Source organism: Cariama cristata, unplaced genomic scaffold (genome assembly GCF_000690535.1).
Source record: "Cariama cristata isolate BGI_N322 unplaced genomic scaffold, ASM69053v1 scaffold16391, whole genome shotgun sequence".
NCBI classification, from domain to species: domain Eukaryota; kingdom Metazoa; phylum Chordata; class Aves; order Cariamiformes; family Cariamidae; genus Cariama; species Cariama cristata.
This window is the reverse complement of record NW_009598872.1, coordinates 48,442-72,436: the sequence shown is the minus strand read 5'-3', so window position 1 is coordinate 72,436 and position 23,995 is coordinate 48,442. Positions and strand designations below refer to the sequence as shown.

The 23,995-nt window shown below is 37.2% G+C and overlaps 1 protein-coding gene across 1 annotated transcript in view; it reads right to left on the bottom strand.

The window, feature by feature from the left end:
* Positions 1-896: 896 nt before the first annotated feature.
* The window catches only part of LOC104168773 (N-acetylated-alpha-linked acidic dipeptidase 2-like), a 32,150-nt gene continuing 9,051 nt past the window's right edge, over positions 897-23,995 (bottom strand). The window contains exons 7-19 of the mRNA XM_009709478.1: positions 23,634-23,727; positions 23,278-23,376; positions 21,008-21,093; positions 20,290-20,409; positions 19,773-19,855; positions 16,989-17,052; positions 14,290-14,357; positions 9,555-9,646; positions 8,051-8,141; positions 7,133-7,397; positions 3,763-3,844; positions 2,759-2,851; positions 897-1,086 (exon numbers count right to left, since the gene is read on the bottom strand). Coding sequence (XP_009707780.1) covers positions 897-1,086; positions 2,759-2,851; positions 3,763-3,844; positions 7,133-7,397; positions 8,051-8,141; positions 9,555-9,646; positions 14,290-14,357; positions 16,989-17,052; positions 19,773-19,855; positions 20,290-20,409; positions 21,008-21,093; positions 23,278-23,376; positions 23,634-23,727 — 1,427 coding nt within the window. The remainder of the gene's footprint in view (positions 1,087-2,758; positions 2,852-3,762; positions 3,845-7,132; positions 7,398-8,050; positions 8,142-9,554; positions 9,647-14,289; positions 14,358-16,988; positions 17,053-19,772; positions 19,856-20,289; positions 20,410-21,007; positions 21,094-23,277; positions 23,377-23,633; positions 23,728-23,995) is intronic.

The window sequence follows — 23,995 nt, the reverse complement described above, 5'->3', positions numbered from 1 at the left end:
TGGAAGAAGACCTCTGCATGAAAAGAGATCTCCCGGGAAAAAAACAGGAACAAAAGCTGCCATGGATTTGGGAGTAGTGAAAGTGCCAAAAGGAGCAGGGAGCTCAGCTTTTGGTTATTCCCCCAAAATCTTTAGTTTCCAAAGTGCAAATAAAAGAGAGAGGTACACAGTGACTTTCAGAGGGATGGACACTCACTTCCTAAGGAAACGCTTACGGATTTCAGCATATAAGCAGCTGTTTTGTCTGACTATCAAGAATGGCTAGTACTGCTTTGGGAATCAGCAGGAGGGCCAGTATTTTATTTTTTCAGGAAAAGAAAGCAAATCAGTATAGTGAGCCTTCACCAGTCCTGCAGAATAGATTCTGAAATACAGAGATGCCTTTGGTGTCTTATATTAGTGTCTTATGGTGTCTTATATTAGAAAAGTAATTAGAACCAGAAAAATGCATGTGCTGAGGCATGTTACATTTTTTTGTATTGAAATGTGTGCTGTTGATCACTGCTACGGACAAGATTTACAGGCAGCTTTGCAAATAACCGGTTTTGTAATTGTACATCCAAAATAACAGGTCCTCAAAATGGGCAGATCTTTCAGAAGACTCTAATTGGGAACTGATTCTTCCTTGTCCCCACCTTCCCCACCCCCAAATTTGCTTCCATCAAGGGTTTTTTTTAAAGCTACCATTTTGTCACTATCAGAGAAGCAGTAATTTCTAGCTCAGGGGTTCTTTGACACACACAGCTCCTGCTCATCATACCAGGACACCTGCATGCATTCAGAAGGTTGGAAACTCAGATACAGCGGGCAGTCAGGAGAGACTGGGTCACTGCAGTAGCCTGACTGTGCTGCATTTCAGACTTTGCTGTGTGACTAAGCTTTTCGAAGCCATCATCCTATGCTACTTCTTTCAGTGTCCCTGCTGCTGCCTGCACAGTGAAGGCTGCAATGGAAATCTGCCTCTTAACTTCTTCCCAGGCTTCATGCTGATCTGCTCTGCTTTCAATATCAAACATGGCATCATAGATCCCTGGGAAGGACTCCCCAGCATACTTGTTGTGACTGCTTGGCGCAAAGATGACGTGTCTGTGGGGAAAGAAGAAAAATATAACTATACTAAATAAAAGTAACCATTAAGGGGGGAGGTTCCGTGTGTTCATTGTAAGAAACTCTATGCATGCTACATAAAGCATCTGTGAATCCCGTGAAGATCAGAAGTTACTAAATACACAGGAAATATAGTGGGACCTGTCTTTAAAAGGACAGAAGGAAGCAGCCCCAAAGGCAAAATCTATGGGAAAGGGCACAGCTTTAGGACAGGCAGCTTTCTCCTTGGGAAGAGATGACACATTTGTCTAATTAAGAATGAAACCATGTTAAATTTTTTTGAAGATGGAAGCTCAACAAACCTGTTGAACTAATGTGGCATTCTGGAACAGGGAATAAAACTAGTTATGGGTGTACAATGAGAAGTGGAACAGAAACCTTAAAAATAATTAAGCAGCTGAATGATGGTCAGCAGATCTAGGAAAGGAATGTAAAAAGAGGGGAAAAAAATCTGTGGGAGAATTCTTGAGAAGAGCATGAATTCTTCAGTGAAGAAGTGATCATATTGGGACAGAACTGCACTAAAGTATTAATTTTATTTGTTGGTGGGTTTTTTTTCTTAAATAACGAATAGTTGCAGATCTGCTTTTAAACTGATTTCATTCATATGACGTTATCAAAGCACATTTGTGGCATGTGAGAGAGTCCTCCCAAATCAAAATAAACACTATAACTACATTAATAAGTGCAAGGAAGTTAAAAAAAAAATTAAAAATCCAGACAACTCTAAATGAACAAGAACAACTGTAGAAAACAACCATTTCATTCTTCCAAAAGTGTGAACAAGTTTATCCTAGGAGGATGGAAGTGTGATTCTCAGTTCTACCTGCCTGAGGGACTTTTGGCTTGGTGTGAAAGCCATCGATCAGTGAGTCAGCTATATCCAGTCATTAGGAAAAGGGGGATACTGAGTGCAAAGTGAGGTGGTCACACACCTGACACTGGAAGCTAGCTTCTTGTCAAGTGTTACTAATAAATGCACTGGGTTTCTATAAAGGGTACTGTGGCACACCAAACATTGTCTTTCTCTAGGCCCATGTGCTTATAGAGAGAAAATTTCAAGACTAACTAGTTAATGATTTAAGCCAATAGGAGCATCTATAGAAGCAGCCAAACCTGGGACAGATGAGACTCTGCAGCACAGCTCATGGGCCTTTATCTATCCTGTCCTCAAAGGCCTCTCACTCTCCCCCTGAAGCTCTCTCTTCTGGACTTCTCTGTTGGCCCGACCCTCACTACACCTCTGTTCTCATCCTCTTCTTCATTTTACTCTACCCTCATTTCTTCTTTGTTTTCAATACAGTTGATTCTCCCCTCAATCCTCACTTTGCACAGCTTTAAAAAAGCAAGTGGTAACAGAAGTAGTACTACACACCTGCAAGTAAAAGTCACTGAGCATGATGGCTAATAAAAACAGAGTGCCAGACCCAAGAAGAGGAATTAGGCACCACAAGACTGGTGCAGCCAAGGAGTTCTCCTTGGGTGTTATAAACAAATTCTGCTACTCACTGGATTGTATCTGAAACAATCTGTTGAGCTGTAATTCCTATATGAGGCCTATACAGCAGTTCAACTGACCAGTCAGTTAGGGTGGGGTTCATCTGCAAAAATAGAGGGCCTTAGAGAGCTGGCCAAGAAACTTGTGCCTCACCTGTAAAACTTCCTTCCTGGTAAGCCAAGAGGATCAATGAAAGCTCGCTCTATAAGCATCAGCTGATCGTTCATGATTCGCACTGCAACTGGACTGCAGAAAATGGAGACAGAGACATGAGGAAACATGACTTCCCAGTTTCATTTAAACACTTTTCCTCTTCTTTCGACAGAAAAAAAAAAGGACAAAGATGGTCTACAGTTTGCAAAAAGATGAGTTTTTGCAAAGGGAGATATTCAATGCATGTTATATTAATGCATTGGGATTTCTGTGTTAGAAAACTCAACCACAAGATTTCACATGATGCAAAAGAAAATGGGAGACTTTCTGAGAGTGTCAGATGATACTTGCTTAGTATTAAAAGGCACTAGAAAGATCCCACTTAATAGAGGGGAGAGGAAGACTGAGATTTAGGTCAAGATGAAGATAGCTAGATTTTGGTGTCCACCCATAAGCCAAGTGTCCAAACTCCTGCTGTAATCTATACAGTAACATAGTAAGGACAAGATTCAGCTGCCTAAACACAACTATCTGGTACCATACTAGGTGCCTAGGAGTACGTGGCCTCCAGCCACTGCACTCAGAGGGCACGGGAGTCCCATAGGGCCCTTAGGTTTGCAATCGTCATATGGATATCTTAGATACTCTGAAGCATCATCCTGTCTCCTTCAGGTCTGCTCAAAGTACGAATTCTGCCATCACCTATAACACTCAAGTGTAGGTGTCTAAATACAGAGCTCAGTCCAACTTTAACTTTCACTGCTACCTGCCTTTCCATGTATTGCAATAATTTTAATGACGAGCTGATACTAGTAATAGGCTTTACAGCTGATACTATTCATCATGGGAAGCAGAATTAATTTTAGCAGATACTGCCTGTCTCAGAGTTCGAGGGTTCTATTCTACACTAATCAGAGAGGCTCCTTGTATAGTCACCGGAAAGAAAGAACTGCTACCCTGGGTACCTATGCCAGATATATAATTATTTTTTTTTTCAGACTTACTCTTTCTTGTCAACTTGTTCAAGTCTCCTGTGAAATTCAGCAGCAGCCATTGAGAAGTTCACCACAGCAGAAAAAAGAGGATCTAGAAGAGGAAGGGCTTTGTAAACAACTTGAGAGTATCTACTGCGGCCAATATACCTTTCAGTTGGCCAGTGGGAGAAAAACTACATTTGTTTTGCTAATATAGTTGCATTAATTTTGTTGTCTTTCCATAATTCATTAGTTTCCCTAATGCAGACTTTAAAAAGCTGCAGTACTAGCAGTAATAGACAAAGACCTTGTGCAGCAAGGCCAACAATAAAGCAGAATGCTTGATAAAGCTTTCACAAGTATACATCTTCCCTCTGCCTGGCAAGGAAAAGACTGGCTGGCATTGCAAACATAGAACTCTCCAGTTTCCTTTTTAACAAAGGGATGCACTGCAGCGTTTAGGTATAAAAACCCTGACTTACATCAAAAATACCAGCTCTTCCAGCAGGCTGTGGAAGGACAGCGGGATTTCCCTCTTGGACCATTATGTCCTATTCATATCATAACAGAATAGTGTGGTATGTATATTGAATAGTATTAGGTGAGTCATAAAAGACACAACTGTCATAGAACAGAGTGATAGACAAGGTAGATTAAAGTAGCCAAGTCCTGTGCTTGCTCCACACGTGCCCTAGAGTTACAGCATAGGCGATGTCTCTGCCACGACCCTGCACGCCGTCCCACAGAGCCGCTACTCAACCCCAGGATTTTGCCCGCTGTGCCTGACGACGGGCAGGCGGGCTGGCAGGTCGGTCAGTTGCTTTGTCCTGCTCTGTCCCTGGCAGTACATCCAAGCCATGTGGAATAACTTAGCCAAAGAAGCAGCAGGCCTTTCTTTTAGTGGCAATATCAGCTGTGATGATTTTCCTGTGGAAGGGTCTATTTAACACAGACCTGTGAAAAGGAACAATTTATATGACTAATTTTTGTAGGATAAGTAACAGGTGGATGTACGAGGAGAACTTCTGGCCTTACCAAAATTCAACTCAGTTACAAAGAAGGAGAGTTTACAACTTGGACATTTTGCCTACAAGTTTCAGAAAACTTTAGATAAACCAGAGTATTCTGTCTTTGATCGTACACGAATATGGGGCATAAGATTAGGTCATCTCCTAAATCCAGTCCTCCACTGGCAACTATGGCCCTTTGCTGTTTATAAATTTATCACACTATTTTCATGTGATAGGCTTTCTGTAGATAGATTTATCACACTATTTAGTGTGATAGGCTTTCTGTTCCCAGGACTCCTATTGAAAGCTGTTCTGCAGTCTCATTTGGTCTTCTATTTCTAGCAAACTTATTTATTCATCACCAGCCTACGCTTGCTTCTTCTTGTATTAATATTATTCTTTAGTTCACATAATCAGAGGCATATATTTTATGTCTGCAACCTGTTTACAGACCACAGTATAGACAGACCCATGTCACCTTGTGAGGGTGAGAATTTACACTTGTCCACAACCGTGGCAATAGTTATAAGTTTGCCAGAGGACAGAATTCTGCCCTGCTGACATCATGGCTATATTGTGGTAACAGATTATATTTCAGAAGCAGTAGGAGGGGATTTAAGAGAAAAAATAAAGATCATCTGAAAATATGGAAGAGAATTTGTGCTCATGTTCACTAGCTATTCAGTGTTGTCAGTGCTGGTTATTTTAGAAAATATCACATTTCTATGTTTTTTTCCTCTGCAAACCTTAGTTCCTGATAGCATATGACTACAAGTACATATTCTATGAAAAAAGGTTTGCAGCCTTCATTGTTACAGAGGAAGAGCTGAAATATGAATCCAAAGGCAAATAAAAACTTTAATCTATTCTTTTGAATGACAATTATGTGATTTATCCAGGCTTAATTAGCAATTTTCTGACATTCAGTGATGTCAATTGGCAATTCTATGAAAATACTGAGTGAAATTAATTTCAATTTTCACAGTATTGTAAAAACTGCCTATATATTTTAATGTACTCTGCTGCAATAGAATAAACAAAAGGTAAAAATTACAGTTTTATTTGAGAAATAATTTAAAACTGATGAGGCATCAGAGAAGAGCCATGAAAATAATGAAAAGACTGAAGAACATGCTTTGTAAAAAACTGGTCAAAATGACACATCTATAAAGTTATTAAAGAGATGGTTAAGTGATATTTGGAGGAAGAAAAGCTAAAAAAAAAGATTGCTTCTAGAATCTAGGAACAAAAATGGATGCATTAGTCAGAAGGTAGTCTGGGCAACTTCTAATTTGAAATGAGAAAATAACTCAAACAATTAAAATAAATTATTTAACAGCAATTTTGGTAGATGTTCTACTATTGCAAAAAGAAATTCCAGATTTGATGTTTCCTTATAAGATATGCTGCAGTAAACACAAGAACATATTGAAATAAATCCTTGTGTTATGCAAAATCTCAGACCAGATGATCCATCACACAAAACTTCCTCTGTCTTGAGTCGCCTTTTTACAAAAAAGGGTGTCTTTTCAAAATAGTCAAGAATTTTTCACCTAAGGTATTACAGGAAGTTTTAAATGTAATTTTTAATTTTCCCCAAATGAGGATTCAATTTGAGTTACTTATAATGTTTCACACAACCCAAAGAAGTACTGCATCTCCAAAAAGCTAGTTTATGTCTCTAAACCATAGGTCCATCAGATAGCAAGTGAATTAGGACTGACTGAAAATCCTTTCTGGTACAGAAACATAAGGGGTAAATAAGGAAAGAAGAAAAAATAAGAGAGGGAGAGAAAGAGAAAGAAAATTACTGTGGAAGCTATTCTAGCCTGAGATCCAGAGCACTCCACTGCTTCAGACCTATTTTATATGCCTCATTGCAATGTGTTCAAGTGCTTAGCAAATGGATGTATTTACACAGATGAGTAGAGAAGTGTGGCCTAAAAGTGGTAGCCAGGCACTGAGACAGATGGTAAGCAAGTTTCCTAGGGTCAGATGAAGTCTTTGGCTGAGGAGGAATGGGCACCTGTGTCTCTCAAGTACCAGGCTGTTGCCATAAACATTTAACTTGTCTTCTTTTTTAAGCAAGAGAGTGAGAAGCTGGCTGATACATCTCTTTGTTCTGCATTTGAGGTCCATGACTGCTCATAAGCACTGTAATAATGCCCATAATTAATAATATCCATGAAAACTGTTATAATCCTCTCATCTAGACAATAATGCGTTAAACCTGTGTTATGTTTAGAAAAAAAAATTAAGAGGTTTTTTATTATGATGGCAGAATTGAAATAGGAAAGTAAGGAATTCAGTTTCAGAGCTATAATAGATATAACATCTCTGCATGTTTCTAATTAATGCACTTAAGAAATAGTCTTGTGGCTATTACTCACCAAATGATACATTGTAAAGTTTCATCTGTTCTTCATGTTTCTTGGCCAATTTATAAATTCTATTGCTATATCCTTTTAAGGCTTCTCCATAATCTCTACAGTCGAATGGAATGACCTGGGAATCTGCCAGTTCATAAACCAGTTTGCCTCGTAACTGGGCAATTGTCAGCTGTTTCTTGAAGGTGGGGTCATAAAATTTTTCCACTAACTCAAAGGTCTCATACCCAGTGTGATAAACAGGATAATTGCTGAATTTGTCTGCTTTCTGAAAAAGAGCAAGCAAATTTGTCAGTGCCCTGTATTCTAACTGCACTTAAAGGATGTATTGATCACCTAAGAACTATGATGTTTTGCACAATTTCCACATCAAGAAGGCTATTTGCTACAAAACACAATTTACTATCCCTCTATTTTTGTGTGTTCATTTTAAGAAACTAAAACAACCTGAATCCATGGACTGTTGCACAAGACTAAGTGAGCAGGCTTCCTTCTCTCTATCTACACAAACGTGTTCCATTGTAGAGAGATTGCCTTCACTAACAGTAAAAACAGTTACAGGTTTTGGATAGCAGAAGTCCTCGACCATGGCCCCTTTTTATCTTGTGTAGTTATTTCTTAACACAATCAAGGAACATTTGTATATTAAGGGGCCTACCTACAGTATGGTGGAATGAAATATACACCTCCAATCAGATTCTATAAGTACCTGTCTGTGAACTTGACAGCCTAGAGAATATACACATCACTGTAACATGTTTTATTCTCCAAACATTTAGGTTTCTTGCTAAATTAAGAAATGGCACTGGTATACCAACCAGCAAAGATTCTTTGAAGCTTTTTTATTAACCATGAATAAATGTTTTTAAAACATGACTGCTCAGTACTATCAAACTGCTTCAAGCAATCTAGAAGACTTACCCTATTCTTGGTATAACGGACTCTGCCTGATGCAATTCCCAGTCGCTGGAAGTAAGCTTCAAAATCACTGCCTGATCCCAGTTTGTTTATTCTACATGTAGAAAAGACAACATCTTAGTGAGAGCACTTACTGTATAGTATGGTAGTAATTTATGCAAAATGCAGATTTTTCAAAGAAATGGAGGTGAGTTCTTCTGGAGGGAGACATCAGGGACACTAGTAAGATCAGAGATTAGATGAGTGGCAAGCTTAATTACTCTAACTGATTTTATTCCACCATATTAATTCAGTATCCAATACTGCCAGAAACATCTTTTAAATGTAGTAATCCTGATTATGACACCGACCACATTTTAAAAAAGTTGTACACATTATGCACAAGAGCCATAAAATTGTATCAGACATGTCTTTGCAATGTTAATCATCTATTTCCTAACTAATATGACTTGGGCAGCAATATGTGTAAAGACAGATGTGTTTATATACTTAGCATATTCCACTCTAGAATCAAAGACTGGTAATTTCTACTGCATGAGACACAATTAGCATTTGTTACTTACAAGTAAATGTTGCCATCTGCTGGGTAGGTGTGGCAAGACAGAGGAAAAGAAAATTATAATAAAGACAGCTGTAATATTCTAAGTATTTTCAAATATTTTTTTAAAGCTTTTTATTAAGTTTTATGTTTATATGTCTAGCCTGGTGAATAACTGGTGTTTCTCAGCTAAAAAAGAAAAGTTTCTTATGTTCCAGCTAAAGTTCTTTTGTTAGTATAAATTTATGCAAGGAACTACTGGTATCAACTGAGAAAGATCAGATCTGGTAGCTTTTTCAAAAAGAAGAAATCTCAGTGAGTCTAATGAATCTAGGAACTCATCTTACCAGGGCCTGAAAGATAGAGTAATACGTGCAGAACATTTTGGTCAAATCACACAAAGGGGCAGTTCTCTTTACCTTACGTGAGTATTGCCACATTGTGAATAGGATTTAGCCCTACGAGTCACAGGCTCAAAGACTGTTTTGGAGTTTTAATACCTTCAAATATGAAGTTTTAATAGGCTCAGATATAGATTTGTAATGTATTACATTCACATCCACTGTTTAAACAAAGAATAAGTATCATTAGAGCTTTTTAATTACCGCTCTAGGCAGTTTCTTTCAACTGAGCATTTGCTTTTCCTAACAATTTTGATATTATCTTGTCTAGTACGGTGACTAAACTATATTTTGAACTCTTTCCTTGCCCTACTCTTTTTTCATTGCTTTCCAAATTGCTTTTCTACTAATAAAAAGCCTTTGAAAAGTGTGAGGTTTCATTTTACAGCAGTCATAAAATTTTATTTTATTTTACTTTAAAAGATATTGCTAGAGAGTCACCTTGTACTAAAAGTTTTTGTATTGCAATCATCAATAGCACATCTTGAAAAATTCTGGAAAGCAGCCATGCTGTGATATGATGAAGATATTGGGGAAAAAAAACAACAACAACAGATTAACAGCTTACCTGGGATAGCTATTATTTTCAGTTGCAGGATCTTTCTCAAGCCAACTCTCATAAAGAGACTTATTTTCATAACCCTCATCAGGGCTTAAAATCTGGAGAGGAAAATATTATAAACTCATTGGAAGTACCTCTAACTCAATTAAGGAGACCTTTACAGCTATCTGCATCATTCTTAATCAACAGCATTGCTGCATGCAGGGAAGTACACATGCAGCATTTACATTTGTTACATACATTTATGGATCCCAACCACAAAAAGCATCACACAGGCACTTAGAACCAACGACAAACGGTGGGGAAGAGCACGTTAAAAGCTCAAGGACACTAGCTGGAGTTCATGTGCTGCTGGGGGAAGTGGATCCTGGGGATTTCTAGGACCTTATAGCACTGTGTATGTACACACACAACAGTATAACAGCATATATAACACTATAGAGCTCCTCCAGCAGCCAGGATGCCCTAGCTGCTTTCCTTTCAGCAGGCAAGGGAAGACGACAGCCTTAACTCTGTGCAGGTTTGCCCTGCACAGCAGCAATATTCTCTTAATAGGCTGAGCCTGAACTTTGACTGTTTTTCTATAGGAAGGGTGCAAAAGAATTACGCTGGAAGGAAGAGTCAAAACTAGTCATTAACTACATTACAGCTGTGCCAAGAGGACTGAACCAAGACTGGAGAACCATTGTGCAAGACACTGTATGTACAAACGTAGGTCCCACTCTTACCTTAAAAAAAATCAAAAAGCTATGTAACCAGGATGGAAAAGGTAAGACTTAGTACAGTCATCATACAGCCAGGAAAACTATCAAAAAGTATAAAATTAGTTGACCAAAGCTCTTAGAAAATCTGTGGCAGAAGGAAAAGAAATCAAGACTCCAGCCCTGGTCTCCATGTACACTTAAACAATCTTTAGTAGATATGGTCCTTTAAATATAAGATTGGTTATGGCATGCAGAGGATTGGGATTTTTATTTTTTTTTCCAAAATACAAAGCATAAATGTGCATGGCTAGATACACAGTCCCACAGTATTGTTGAGACAAATTCTGCATTGAAAAATAAACAGACTGTAAATTGAAAATCCAAAGAGTTCTGACCTCTGATATTATGTCAGCAGCTAGCAGAAAAATAACAACTTTGTGAACTAACTGCTTGGCTGCTGTCATTTTTAGGGCACTTTGGTCAAGTTCTAGGGCTAAATTGAAAACAGCACATTAATAAGAGCAAGCTGAACTCTGACATATGGGAGTAAAAGTACTCCGTGCTCTGGCAGAGATGTTATTCTGACAGCTCTGGTCATGTAAAAACCATTGGCCAGCATTTTCATACAACACTGAGAGCCTAGTAAAACATACTGTTTTCCCTGACTTAGATCCAAATCTAGAATCAGTATACATTTGCTGCTACCTTAAGGGAAGACGCTGAGTTCTTTAAGTATAAATACAAAGTAAGAAGTGATGATCAGAACAGGGGAATTGGAGTTGAACTATTGCAAACGCTGGCTGGTGCTGACCAGTTGTCTGAAACCTAGTAGCAGAGTTGGGCCAGAAAAGACTGTCAACAGCTAAATGTCCCATGTGTATGCTGAGGAATACACTTAAATGCAGAACTCCTTGAAAGATGACACTTCATGTGTACACTACATTTTTGTGGTGAGAAGTGGCTCACTAAAAAACAAGAAGAGCAGAGAGATCTTGGGATATTGGATAGTTGGATGTTGGACTCTTTAATATGAACAGAAATAACTTTCTTTTGGACATGCATAATCACCCACATCTGGAGTAATGTTCTTTCACATACTGGGCTTCTTGAATGAAATTCAATCCCCTGCAAAAGCCTAATGCAAAGCATAGGGAACATTTTGGTCCCATTTATGCTGTTTCCAAGAATTAACTAGGACTCCTGAGGTGCACAGAACTTCTCACTATTCCTATTCAAGAAACTAACAACCAGGATATGCAAAGACTTAATGGGCTGAGGCTTTGATGTGTACATCTAGCTTCCCAATGTCATCCAAAACCAAATGCACTGCAGCTGAAATAGCAAAACTAAAAATACAATCACTCCACCTTAGCCTTTCTAGCCCTTACAGAAATTAGGTGTTTTTTCAGATTAGTGGAAAAGACACAACTGACTAGCAAAGGTACAGATTGGAGTCTTTGGTTATCTTTGTAAGAGGCTACCTAAATGCAAGTGAAGAAAAAAAAAAAAAATTTAAGCAGATCCTTCTGCAAAACAGAGCTTCCTTGTTCTAGCTGTTGCTTTAGTTTCTCTCCCTCTTTTCGTAATCCAATTCCCTGGAATTTTTAAAGACCTGGAGAATAAAGATATTTGAACCCTTAAATGAATTTTATTATGTGATGCTAGAAGCAATAAGCCAAGTAAAAGATGTGCCACATTTCTACAGGGTCTATCAGTCATCTGTATACATGTTTCTATGCCAACAAAAATGGTGTCCTATCTACATGTGGTCCTTCAGCAAATGCCCTTTGGTATCCCTGACTTCTCTCCAAGAGTCCATCAAAACATCTTTTTCCTTGGGAGAATTCCAACAATCTCTATGAAAGATCCTACAGAAAAGTTCAAAAGAATTTAAGTGTTCTAGGAAAAGGTTTCACAGCCTGTGATTTATGCATCACTGGAGGTCACTGGTAAATGAAATCAACACTGGTAAATGAAAGATGGTTTGGAAATGAAAACTACAACATTGAATCACTGTAAAAATTGAACCATGATTTCATTTTTCAAAAAGATGAAAGGTGGTCCCACGTTTAGGAGTAAAAAAAGAGGAAAACATTCCTCTAGACAAATGTGGCAAGGAGGGTCTCCTCAAACTTATTTAGTGAGACAGTGAAAAAAAATAAGTAAAAAGAAGAAAAAGGATTGCAGATGAGCTTCTTTGGACAGAGACAATATGATAAAACTGGGGAAACTACTCTTTGATTGTACACAGAAAGCAAAGAACAGCAGAGAATCAGAATGTTGTTGCAGAATCCTGCTCTGTGGAACAACAGAAAAGGAAAAGTAGTTGTGGGTTTTGTCTATAACAAGCTAACAAGAAAAAAAAAAAGCTAAGATGTTCCAACAGTGGCTTTAAGAAGCTCAAGAAATAGACTTTTCACTGACAACTCTCTACCATAAAATAATTCCCTTTATAAATGGAGCTATGAGGAATATGGATGAATATAATGCACTTCTAGGAACTTTTTAGCAGTGAGACAGCATAGAAGTATGGAACAGTTGTTAGGTTTTCTATTGTTTACATTAAGCTTCTACTGCTAAAAGCTTAAATAACACTGAATAGGAAAATTTTGAAAAAAGCCAGTCTCAAGTACTTTGTACGGTACTTTAATGGAAGTTTTCTACTCAAACCCAGTAACAGTTGAATAGTTGACTTAAGATCAAGAGTGAGGTACTATTTTTAGCCCAGAGCAGTCTTTTACTTTGTTTATCTTTTCCAGAAAAACATATCCCTGGGTAAGTGGCTTGCTGCAGACAGAAAGTAAATTATTTTATCCAGGGCTCTGCAGCAATAGGGACATGGAAATTTTTATAGGTGAAACAGAATGCCCTTCAGTGCGCGAAGTGTCACAGCTAATGTTTGAACAAGCACAGCTTCTTCCCCTGCAAGGAAGAAAGAGTAAGATAGAAAGAGTTGATAATAAAATAAAATGTAGAAAAGAAAAGAAAAACATGGGAACAGCATAGATAAACCGCCCCAGATTCAAACCATGGCATTTCCAGTGTTAAAAGAAAGTGTACTGCATTTGAAAATAACTCAGCTGAATGCATCTAGTGGCATGGGAGACTAGTAGTCGCTGGAGTCATCCTACCAAGTGCCATTACAGTGCAGAATTTTACACTGGACCAAGTCACCTGGGGTCCCTTAATATCAGGGGGAAAAACTAGTTTGAGAGTTCTGGATGTACAAGAGGAGACAATCACATTTGGTCAAATTAATCTCATCCTAAAGGTACCTATTTCTACCCATTGCCTTTAAAGGAAGCCTACATTGCTTAAGTCAGAGAGAGATGTCTTCTGTTAATTGAGATGAATCCAGATCTGAGGATAGTGACCATGGCTCATGCTAGGTGCCTAATCTGGTTAACTCCTTATACAGCCAATGAAGTTTCATGCTTTAATGGATCACAATCTTTCAGCCTTATGATAATTCATCCTGAGAGGTGAAAGCAAAGGAGACGTGATTAGACCACTTGTAATCATGCAAATCCTTACATCTGGACTGTTGCAAACCCCACTCAATCCTTCAATATTTATCACAATATTTCAGGAGCTCAGTGAAATATGAAGGAGATTCAGGGGGAACAGACAGAGAGAAAATGGTAGCTAGCCAATGTGAAAATGAATAGATTCTCTTTTGCACATGAAATGGAAATTTAAAATGCAATTTATTTCCTTGAATGCTTATCACTTTAGAGAACTGATCTTGCTCAAGTGTTTTATTATCTTGTTTTTATTTATTTATTACTATATTTTGCAAATAGTATTCCACTTATGTCAGTGACACATTTCAACCTTTCTAAGAACACTGAGGAACCGCAGGCCTGGACTGTGTACCAGTGACGTGATGTTTTGCTATTGATTTTGGTGGGATCAAGATTCTCCCAGCACAGTGATAAAATAAACCCAATATTATTCAACAATCCAATTTTATCCAATAAACTTGCAGTTTTTACATTCTTAGAAAGTCACAAATAATAGACATTCTGATTCTGTACCTCTCTTGTCAGATTATACACCAGTTTGTAGAGAAGAGGAGTGCAGTCAACTCTTAATGTGTAGTTACCTGAAAAAGAAACAAAGCCATGGAAATTTCCCTTCACATACCAGTGGAATTATCTTCTTAATGGACTAAACCCTGAAGTCTTTTCTTAGATGAACTTCTTGACTCCAAGGCAAGAATTTAGGTCTTGCCTCAGAATATATACAGAAATAGACTACTTGTATAGCATTGGCTATAGCACATACACAGTAATGTAATTAAGCCTTCCCATAGTTCTAAAATATGCCTAACTATCCCTCATTAGCTACAAGCCCTTTTCACTCATACCCTTCCTGAAGCTTGTGTTAAACAGAAGGCAATGGAAACATCCTGCTTTTTGTAGGATATTAAAAATAAAGTTAGTGCATTCAGGAACTGGTCAGGAGGAAAGGCATATTCCCTGCAAGATGTTTTATGAAGACTTTCAATGCAGCTGTTTCTTTTATCATAAAGAATACTTTTTCAATGTTTTTGCAGACTGTATCTGAAAGAGAGGCCATCTTCTGAGTAAGAGTCTTGCAAGACATTTGGCACTTCACATTTCAGAACTAAATCTCACCCAAATAGGAGGCAACAAAGATGCAGAGTAATGTCTTCATCTACTGTCTCCTAAACCTTCCCTTTTACCACCACACTGAGGCTTCTACACTTTACACCCATGAGGTTTCCACACTGCCTGCAGGCTACGTTGAGCTAGGTGAGTACCTCATACCGAAGTTGTCAGTTACAGCAGCAAGAGCCCCAACGAAAAGAAACCATCAGCACTTTGGAGGCAGGCAGGAGCGTAAAGCAGTCTTCTCTAGAGACTACAGCCACCAGACAGCAGCTGGGAAAACTCCTCTGTCCTCAAATACAGACAGTAACAAAGAGGGGAAGAGGGATGAGAAGACTGGGACATAATAAAACATAAGCTCTCAGATAACAGTTACAAGGTTTTGATATAGCTTTAGACCTTTGGGTCATCCTTTGTAGAGTCTACTCACAAGAGGACTAGACTGACAATTGCATAAAACCCCATGATGATGGAAAAAATACTACATAATGTTAATGATATTTCCAAGGAACGTCTGTATTTGAGAACTGGAAATTAAAGTCACAAAAATACTCAAAAGGATGACCCACTATTCTTCTTTTCATTGCTAAAGGACAATGAATAGAAATCATTTGCTGTCCAAAATGTGGCATAAGAAGTGCTATGGAGAATGTATGATGATAAACAAAACAATCAGCAGAGTACATGGGTGCTATGGCTCTACAGGGGATTTTAATGCTCAGTCAGCTGAAAGATGTCCAAGATACTTAAAACAGTACACTGAATATGGTGTTCTTTTCCTTATTGCGTATTTCTTTTCCAGTGGTTTTACTTTCGCACTTTCTTTAATGCATAAAGCAAGAGACATGTTTGAATTACAAAGATTTAGAAGAAAATTGTTAAGGCAGCAGCATGTTGGCTGCAAACCAACTAAAAAATATGTGTTATAATCCATGCTGAGAATATGAAGCAGTTTTAAAGCCATTATTTCATTCGTGAGATCTTCTAGGCGTGAAATTCTGCTCTGCTTTTTACACAGCATGTAGGCTGCATAATTGAAGGAACAACTCTAACCCTCCCTATGTCCCAACTCCAACTGAGCATTTAGAAACTAGGTCTGGCTTTTCTTTCTTTCCAACCCTTTAGTGTCAGATAAAATTTTCAGCTGGGAGGAATAAAATTATTTCTTACATATGCCTGTTGATATCCATTCTATTCATACACAATAAGCCCAAATAAGCCGGGCTTAACATGGGAAGAGCAATGCCCCAAATAACTGACGTTATGATGCAGGACAGCTTCACAGGACTCTAGTGACTGTTATTTCAGCACAGACAACAGTAAATGAAGCCCTTCTATAATAAAGCTCAGTATAATTTAAGAAGGATTTTGTGATTTAGGTCATAGTGTTGTGCCCAAAATTCAAAGTCTAGTTTCTAAGCAGCATTCCTGTATGACAGGTTCTTCTCATAATCTGAAGGGCACAGTAAATTGGATAATGGTGGATCAGGTTTTTTGTGAAACACTTTTCAGCGCTTATTCTCCTAGAAGAGCCCTGCTATAATACATATGTAACCCTCTGCATATTCTCCTTACTCATAGCAATGAACAAAGGTGACCACACTGGTCCAAAGCACCAAAATATGTCCCACCCCCACAAAATGTAAGCCTAAGGTCTCGACATAAATTGTCTTAAGATCATGATAAATTAGTGTCCCAAAATAAGATAATTCCACAGGGAAAGGAGCTGGAGTGGCAAGTAGAGCAAGGAGTAGTCTGTCATATATTAAAACTGTAATTCTAAATTAAAGCTAATGCAGTTAAGAGAAAGTTTTAACATTGACCACTCAGTTCATTAGTACAGAAGACTAAACTCCTCCAGAGAAGACATTCTGGACTCCAGACGTGTGAGCTGCAGCTCAGGGACAGCAGTATTAGCAAAAGAAAGCAACATGAGAATTTAAATTGTTCTCTCTCTCTACTTAATTCTGTTTCCCACACTTATTCTGAACACCATATTTTCTATCTTATGTTTCCCAGCTTTGAATACAATAAATAATACACAGTGAACTATTAAAATTGACATCTGTGAAATAAGGTGAGTTTAAAAATAAAAGGCACACCTTCTATAGAAGAATCTGTGTTGATGTAAGCAACTGCCCGTTCCTGGAGGACTCTGGCGTTTTCCTGGGGTTGTAAAAGTATAATTATTACTTTTAATTAGTGACACTTAGTCAAGAGCATGTTAAGTGCACTTTTTTTACAGCATTACCTTTAAGAATCCAGTCAGGATAAGTAGCACCATGTACCTTACTAATTATATTAAAGTTTGAGGATAGGTCAATGATCTAGGCATATGAAATCCACTCCTGCTTTCTGGGACTTTATTTGTTGTGGAAAACATCCACAAAATGTAGATGCTGCCTGCTGCATCACATAGGAGCAAGATGGAACAGGAAAATTACTGAACAACATTGTAACTGAGTAAATTAAGGTTATACATGTGTTTTAACTCTGCATTCTCCGTGCTTTTTGAACATGCAACATGTGACTGTGAAGTCAGCCAGAATTCCTCCATGCTTTTAATCCCTAGTTATTCACGTGAGCTCCCAGCACTGATCTCAATTTTAACACTGATAAACCAAGTATTGCTGTCATTTCTACACACTTCCATTTCAAAAAGGGATAAGTCAAAGCACTGACATTTCCTATTAAAATGAATTTGACTAACTGTTTTGAGTCAACCATGCATTGTTTTCATGCTAAATACATACACACACTTGTTTAACTTTTTGCAAACTGGTAATTATGTTTGAAATTGATATTCTAATCAGTAAGTGGTATTTTACTAAGTCTTGGCTTTGTGATAGATATTCTAATTAGGTTAGTAATTGTTACTCAATTCATTCAATTTATAACCCAACTAATTATTTGTAAGTCATGTGAACTAAAAATTTATTTGGTAATTGATAACTTCATAATGAAATTAATATTGTTAAAACAAACAGTAGAGGAGATTCTGCAAAAGAATACGAAGGGAGGGAGCAAGCCTGTACATGCATACATGAGGCCTTGCATATATGCAAAAGAATATTTGCAACATAAAGAAATTCATTTATGAGCAATGGAGATTGTCTATGTAACAAAAGGCTGTTGCCACAGTTGCAGAGTCTTTTTGTTACACAGAAGACGGTGAATATCATGGGTTAATTTTCCCCAAGATTTAGTACATGACAGATCTGGCAGCTGCAGAAAACACGAATGTAAGCTGTGAGGAATGTCTCTAGAGAAACTGAATCTAATTTTGGTGTAAAAGAGTAGGAATGCACACCACCAAGATAAAGCAAGAAAACAATAACATAAAAACATTGAGGATTAAATATTAATTGTGCTCATGGCTTTCTAGTCTAGTAGATAGATTATGAGATATTAAATTATTAAACAAAAGCCATTACAGAACAGCAGTAGCAATATGTGAACAAATCAAACATAAAAAGAACTGATTTATTCATGACTTGCTCAAGAGAAATTGATCTTTTAAGTGTCATTGTTTCATATTCCTCATAGTTAAAACAATTGTGGCTTTTTCTTGACAGCATCTAAATATGTGCACAGATACATAGACAAAGAAATTACAAATAAAGTTTTATATATGGTTGACTTTTGTTACCAGTGGAGTTCAGGTGGGACGAAACTTTAACGCCAACTTTTTAAAACCTCTCAGTAAATTATTTTAAAGATAATTTAAATTATGCTGCTTCATCTAATGTCCCAAAAACCAACAGTAAGATGTGGAGAGTCTATTGCAGCTGTAAGCCAGTTTATGGGAGAAAGAATTAGTGTAAATCCAAAGGAACAGAAACTTCATCTTTGTTAACAGAATGATTGAATCCCTTTGGTGTTTGGGAGCACATTCTGGTTTTGTTCCCTCCTCTGACACTGTCATCTTGCTATGCAATTTTGTGGTTTCCTGAAATACATGCTAATAAAAGTAAAATTAAAATAGTAAAATATTTTATTTTACAGATTTTGAAAGCTCTATCCACATATTTAAATACAGCTTTTTAAATAAAATTCTAATGGAAGAACAAGACAACACATTTCTGTTAAACCACTCTGTACTAATAAATCAACGTAGTTCAGCAGAAATGTGTTTCATCAGATAATTTTCTGCCTGCTCTATTTCTAATTTGGATTTTACAGACAAAGCAATGAAAACTCTTGTAAGACCTGTATTTCCTACCGGGGCTGAGTAAATCCACTTAAAATGTTAAGAACTGGACATGCCCAACAAGGAAAGGAAGAGAAAAAACATTCAGAACCTCATTTCTGAACTTCCCAAAGTCCTTCTATCAGGTAGGAATAGTGTCAGGGGTCCCACTACAGATTAATCGATTCTCCTGCCCCTGAGACTCTACTATACTGGAAGTTTCATAGGAATTTGGAACTATTCACTCACAGATTACCTACTCTTTCATTTGCCCATGAGGATTAATTTCCACACTAAGGGCTTGGTATGCTTATGGATCACAGGTACATGATCCAGACTTTAGTTTATAGAAACTAAGAAATTTCTCAAATAGAAAGTTAGAAAATAAACCAATTTAAGTTATATAAAATGCTATCATTCTGCTAAGTTAAGGGATAGGTTTCCACATAGAGACCACTGAGGGACATTAGATTGGAATCAAAGTAGATTTTTAAATCTTAGTGCACTTATCTTGTGAGAAGTTAGGTAGGTAATTTGTATAAATATATGAAGGCATCACAGCATCTGAAGGAGTCTGTTGTGCTTCAGTTTTTCCTTGAAGCTATTGATTGCAGTCTAGGAATAGATGCCACTGGGTATTGCAGCTGCCTGCAACAGACTTTCAAGTTTTGCTTTCTTTACACTATTTTTTATTTACCTCAGCCCATTCTGTGGAACCCAATAATCCAAATTCTTCTGCATCCCAGCTAGCAAAAATAATAGTTCGCTTAGGTCTCCAACCTGTAATCACATAGTTAAACTTGAAAATTCAACTTAAAATTAGAAAGTCTAGTGAAAGATCACCACAGTTAACTGAAATAATTTTTTTAAAATAGCACTTAATTGATAGAGCAGTAAAAAAAAATCCTATCTAAACTCCTTAGAGGAACATATTATTGCAGAGGCATTTCTTCTTAATGCTGTATTTTCATTCCATACAACTAAGAAGGACAATTACACTGATGGGAGACATGAGGGAATAAATTCAGCCAACTAAGATGCAATGCTACATGTACATCTCTTCAATGAATTTGCATCTTTTATAATGAGAAATACAACTTTCTGTAGAGGTGAAAAGTTAAATCAACACAACTGCTTATGGGAACATTCAACACGGTTCCTCAAAGCTGCAGTTTTCCATATCCATCATTTTATGTCTGTAATAATTAAGTTACCTTCCATCTTCATTTTACCAAAACTCCGTACAACCTCTTGCAGAACAGCTGCACCTGTAGTTGGATCGATACCACCAAATACCCAAGAGTCTCTATGACCTCCTAAAATAATATATCTGTCTGGAAACAAACACACAATATCACTTTAATTAAAAATGCACTTAGGTTACCTGCATTTCCTTTGATTCCGTCCCTACTTGTGTCAAATGAAATGTGAAGTTTAATGCCAGTGCTACAACTTTATTTTTTAAGGTAATCTGCAATCATTCACTTATTCTACTGAAGTACATAAATGAAGACAAGAAATATTTTATACTTATTTTCCCACTTAAAAGTCTTTCATGTATATGACCTGCTACTAATATCAACAACAGTATGTTGAGGTCACAAATCATCACTAATTTTCTGTATTTTGCATTTTGTTAATCTTTACAAAGGCAAAATTTATAATTGTTGTAAGGGGAAATCTGCTGTAAAATGACAGGTATTATAAAAAAATTCTCTGACATCTATCATTCTAGCACTCCCATTCAAATATATTCTTGGGAATGCCAATGAAAAACAGTGTGATGGGAGGGACAGGACAACTATTAAAGTTCTCTCAGATTCCATATTATCTGGCTATCTAAAAAACCTTGAAGTTTCTTGCAACATGAGAACAATTTCACCAAACACAAAATAAAGAAGAAATTAAAGTCATCAGGCACCCAATGCTCACCTGGTTCCACAGCTCCTCTAAGGATGCCAATGACATTGTAAATTCGTGTTATTTTATTGTTTGTATGAACATGCATTCTGACTTTTCTGAAATGAAAAGCATTATGGAGTAACCATTTCTGACTGAGAAGGCAATAAAAAGTCAATGTTAATAACTTGTAAGCCAGAAAGTTTGCTCTGTTCTGCTTTGTGTGTTCAGCACTGATCTATACTGTCATGCTGTATCAGTGTCCCATTCTTTATTTCAGGTTAACCTGCTGACAGAAAGATGCCTTAGAAACAACCCTATAAAGTGGGCCAATCTATAAACATTCAAACATTTAAAGAATGTATTGAATTGTTATTTATGGGAGTCAATCAGATAACTGTGTATTAGAGGAGTAAACTGAAAAGCATATACAGTAATTAAAAATATGTTTACATTTTGACCAAAATAACAATTGTGGAGATATATATTTTAATAAAGAATACACTTTGGTTTTCTAGCACTATTCTGTGTAATAAGATAGAACTTAGAGAGAAGGTAATTAGAAATATTCATCCAGGAATAAATTGAAGTATCTGTTCAGGACAGCAGATCTACGTGATCAAGATTTGTCAGTCCTCCATCCCTTCCCCCTCAGTAAAATCTGCTTGTGAAATTTTATAAAAAGGAAGGAAATTCAGGTATTAGGAGAGCTAAAAACAATGTAATATTCAGCCCCTCTTAACCTACAGAAGAAACAAAGCATCAAACAATGCTTTTTTTGTGTCTGGCAAAATACCAAAAGTTCCACATTTGAAGTTATCTTTTTAGCAGCAAATCTGCATAGCTGTCAAAATCAAAACCTACTTCAGGACAGCTACTGGATCTTTGCCCAGAAAATAACTGACACCAGTGCCTTGAGCATGCACATACTTGCACACTTTCCATGTGCAAGTGACTTTCTACCTAGACTCAAAAGGTTCATTTTGATATGGAGCTACCCTGAGAAAGAAGTATATGTAGCATCAGCCCATATTTACAAAAACTGTTACCCTATCAAGTAGGAAGATGTTAGAAAGTGCATTCAAAAATAATTCCCATGTATATGTTTTGTGGATGAATCATATTGTTTCTTTTCTCACTGTTGCTCTTTGAGACATTCCAAACAGCACCTTAATTTTGTCAAATATGCTTTCTTATTTATTTATTCCTACTTTATTCATTTTCAGTTAGTGTTAAAGCAGAGCAGAAAAGAATAATGCTCAATGAAGTCTTTATAACATTATATATTCAGACATACTCTTGTTTTGCAGGAGGTGAAGTAGTGATAATGATACACCATTTTTACACACTGTTCATTGTGGTTCACTGCCAGCCCTCATAGAATAATCTCTCATGTAAACTGAAAGTATTTTTATGTGAAAAAGTGATCTTTAGCTTTATCTACTGCAGCTTATTAACTATAAACAATGAAAAATGCTATGACAGTCCCTGACAGCCAGTCAAATCCCTGATTGCCAAATGCAATTGTTATGTGGCTTCGTCTGCTAGAGAGTGACTCTGTTAGTGCTGGAGACCTGGACAGTTGTATTTCTCTGTTAGAGCTGAAAAAATATAAACCACAAACATACTATTGCTAATCCAACTGTTCAAAGGCCAGTTCCTCCCAAACAAAATAGTAAGATATATGTGCTTCGGGCTCTTCTGTCCTGTTATTGTTCAGGTCTTTCAACCACGGGGCTACCAGCTTTGGCGAACAGTTGATGGACTCCCAAATCATTGCCATAATTCACAGCTCTAAGTTCATAGAAACCCTGGGAGGCTCCCAGTGGACAAGGGAAACATACGTAGAAGAGAACTACTGAATTGCCAGTCTTTCCCTGTTGGACTGGTACAAGCTGGCTGACCCCTTGGTCATCAGAAACAGAAAAGAAAGACCAAACTTGAAGTGAGGAGAAAGTTTAGGGTTAATTCAGCAGTATTAAAAAATGTCTACTTACTGCTATATTGCTATTTTGAAAAGGACAAGTGAGACAATATCTGAACCTTAAAGTAAGGATTAAAGTTGGAATGACAGGGCTGGACCTATACCCTCTGAATCTGTCTATCCGTTGATGCAAGGGACACTGAGCAAAATCATAGAATTTGAAAAGAAATTATGGAAACTATGATTTATCACCAAGTGTTGGGCACTCAGAAGGAAGCAAATTACTCCAGAATATCTCTAGATGTATTGTTTCATAGTCTTTTTTCTTGTTGAGATTTTTTTTGCAATATTTTGTAAATAGACAAGTGTTAAAACAGACCTTGTAGAAGAGTTGTCTGCAAATCCTGGTCCTATGTTATAAGACACATTGAGACTTCCCTTCCAGCTGCTGTCTGGAGCTGCAGGTCCTCCCATTGCACTGTTAATTGAAAACCAAGACAAATGTAGCTGACCAGTAGGCTAAAACCTTAAACTCCCTTAATGATTACTGCACCTAAACCAAGATGCGTGCCAGAAACAGATCGCTTTGAATTTTCCACATTTTCTGAAGCTTACACTACTACAAAAGAGCAATAAATGCAAGTAACAGCATAGACTTTGCCATCTTAGTATAAAAAATTCTGTTGCACATTTGCGAATACTGACTTCTGGTGAGGAGGACTGATGTATACTCACCGTAATAATACTTCTGCATCATGATATCCAATGGGATGAACTGGGATTTTGGGAATCCCTACACCTTCATTAACTTTATACCTGAAAGTGTACTCTGAGAAACCAGAACAAAATGTCAAGTTTATAGTGTTCTGAGCAACTTTCACCAAACTTGAATTACTTTTGAACAGTGCAGCAACACAGTAGCCACAAGCACGCATCATTTTTTAATTCTTACATCATTTCTTAGATAGTGCTTCTAGGAAACCAAAATGTAATGACAGAACCACAAACCCAATAGTACATCTGCACAGCTGTGTAAGAGGAGTCCCCACATTTGATGCAAGGTTAGATTTGTCGTACATCCATATTTACATCTCCTC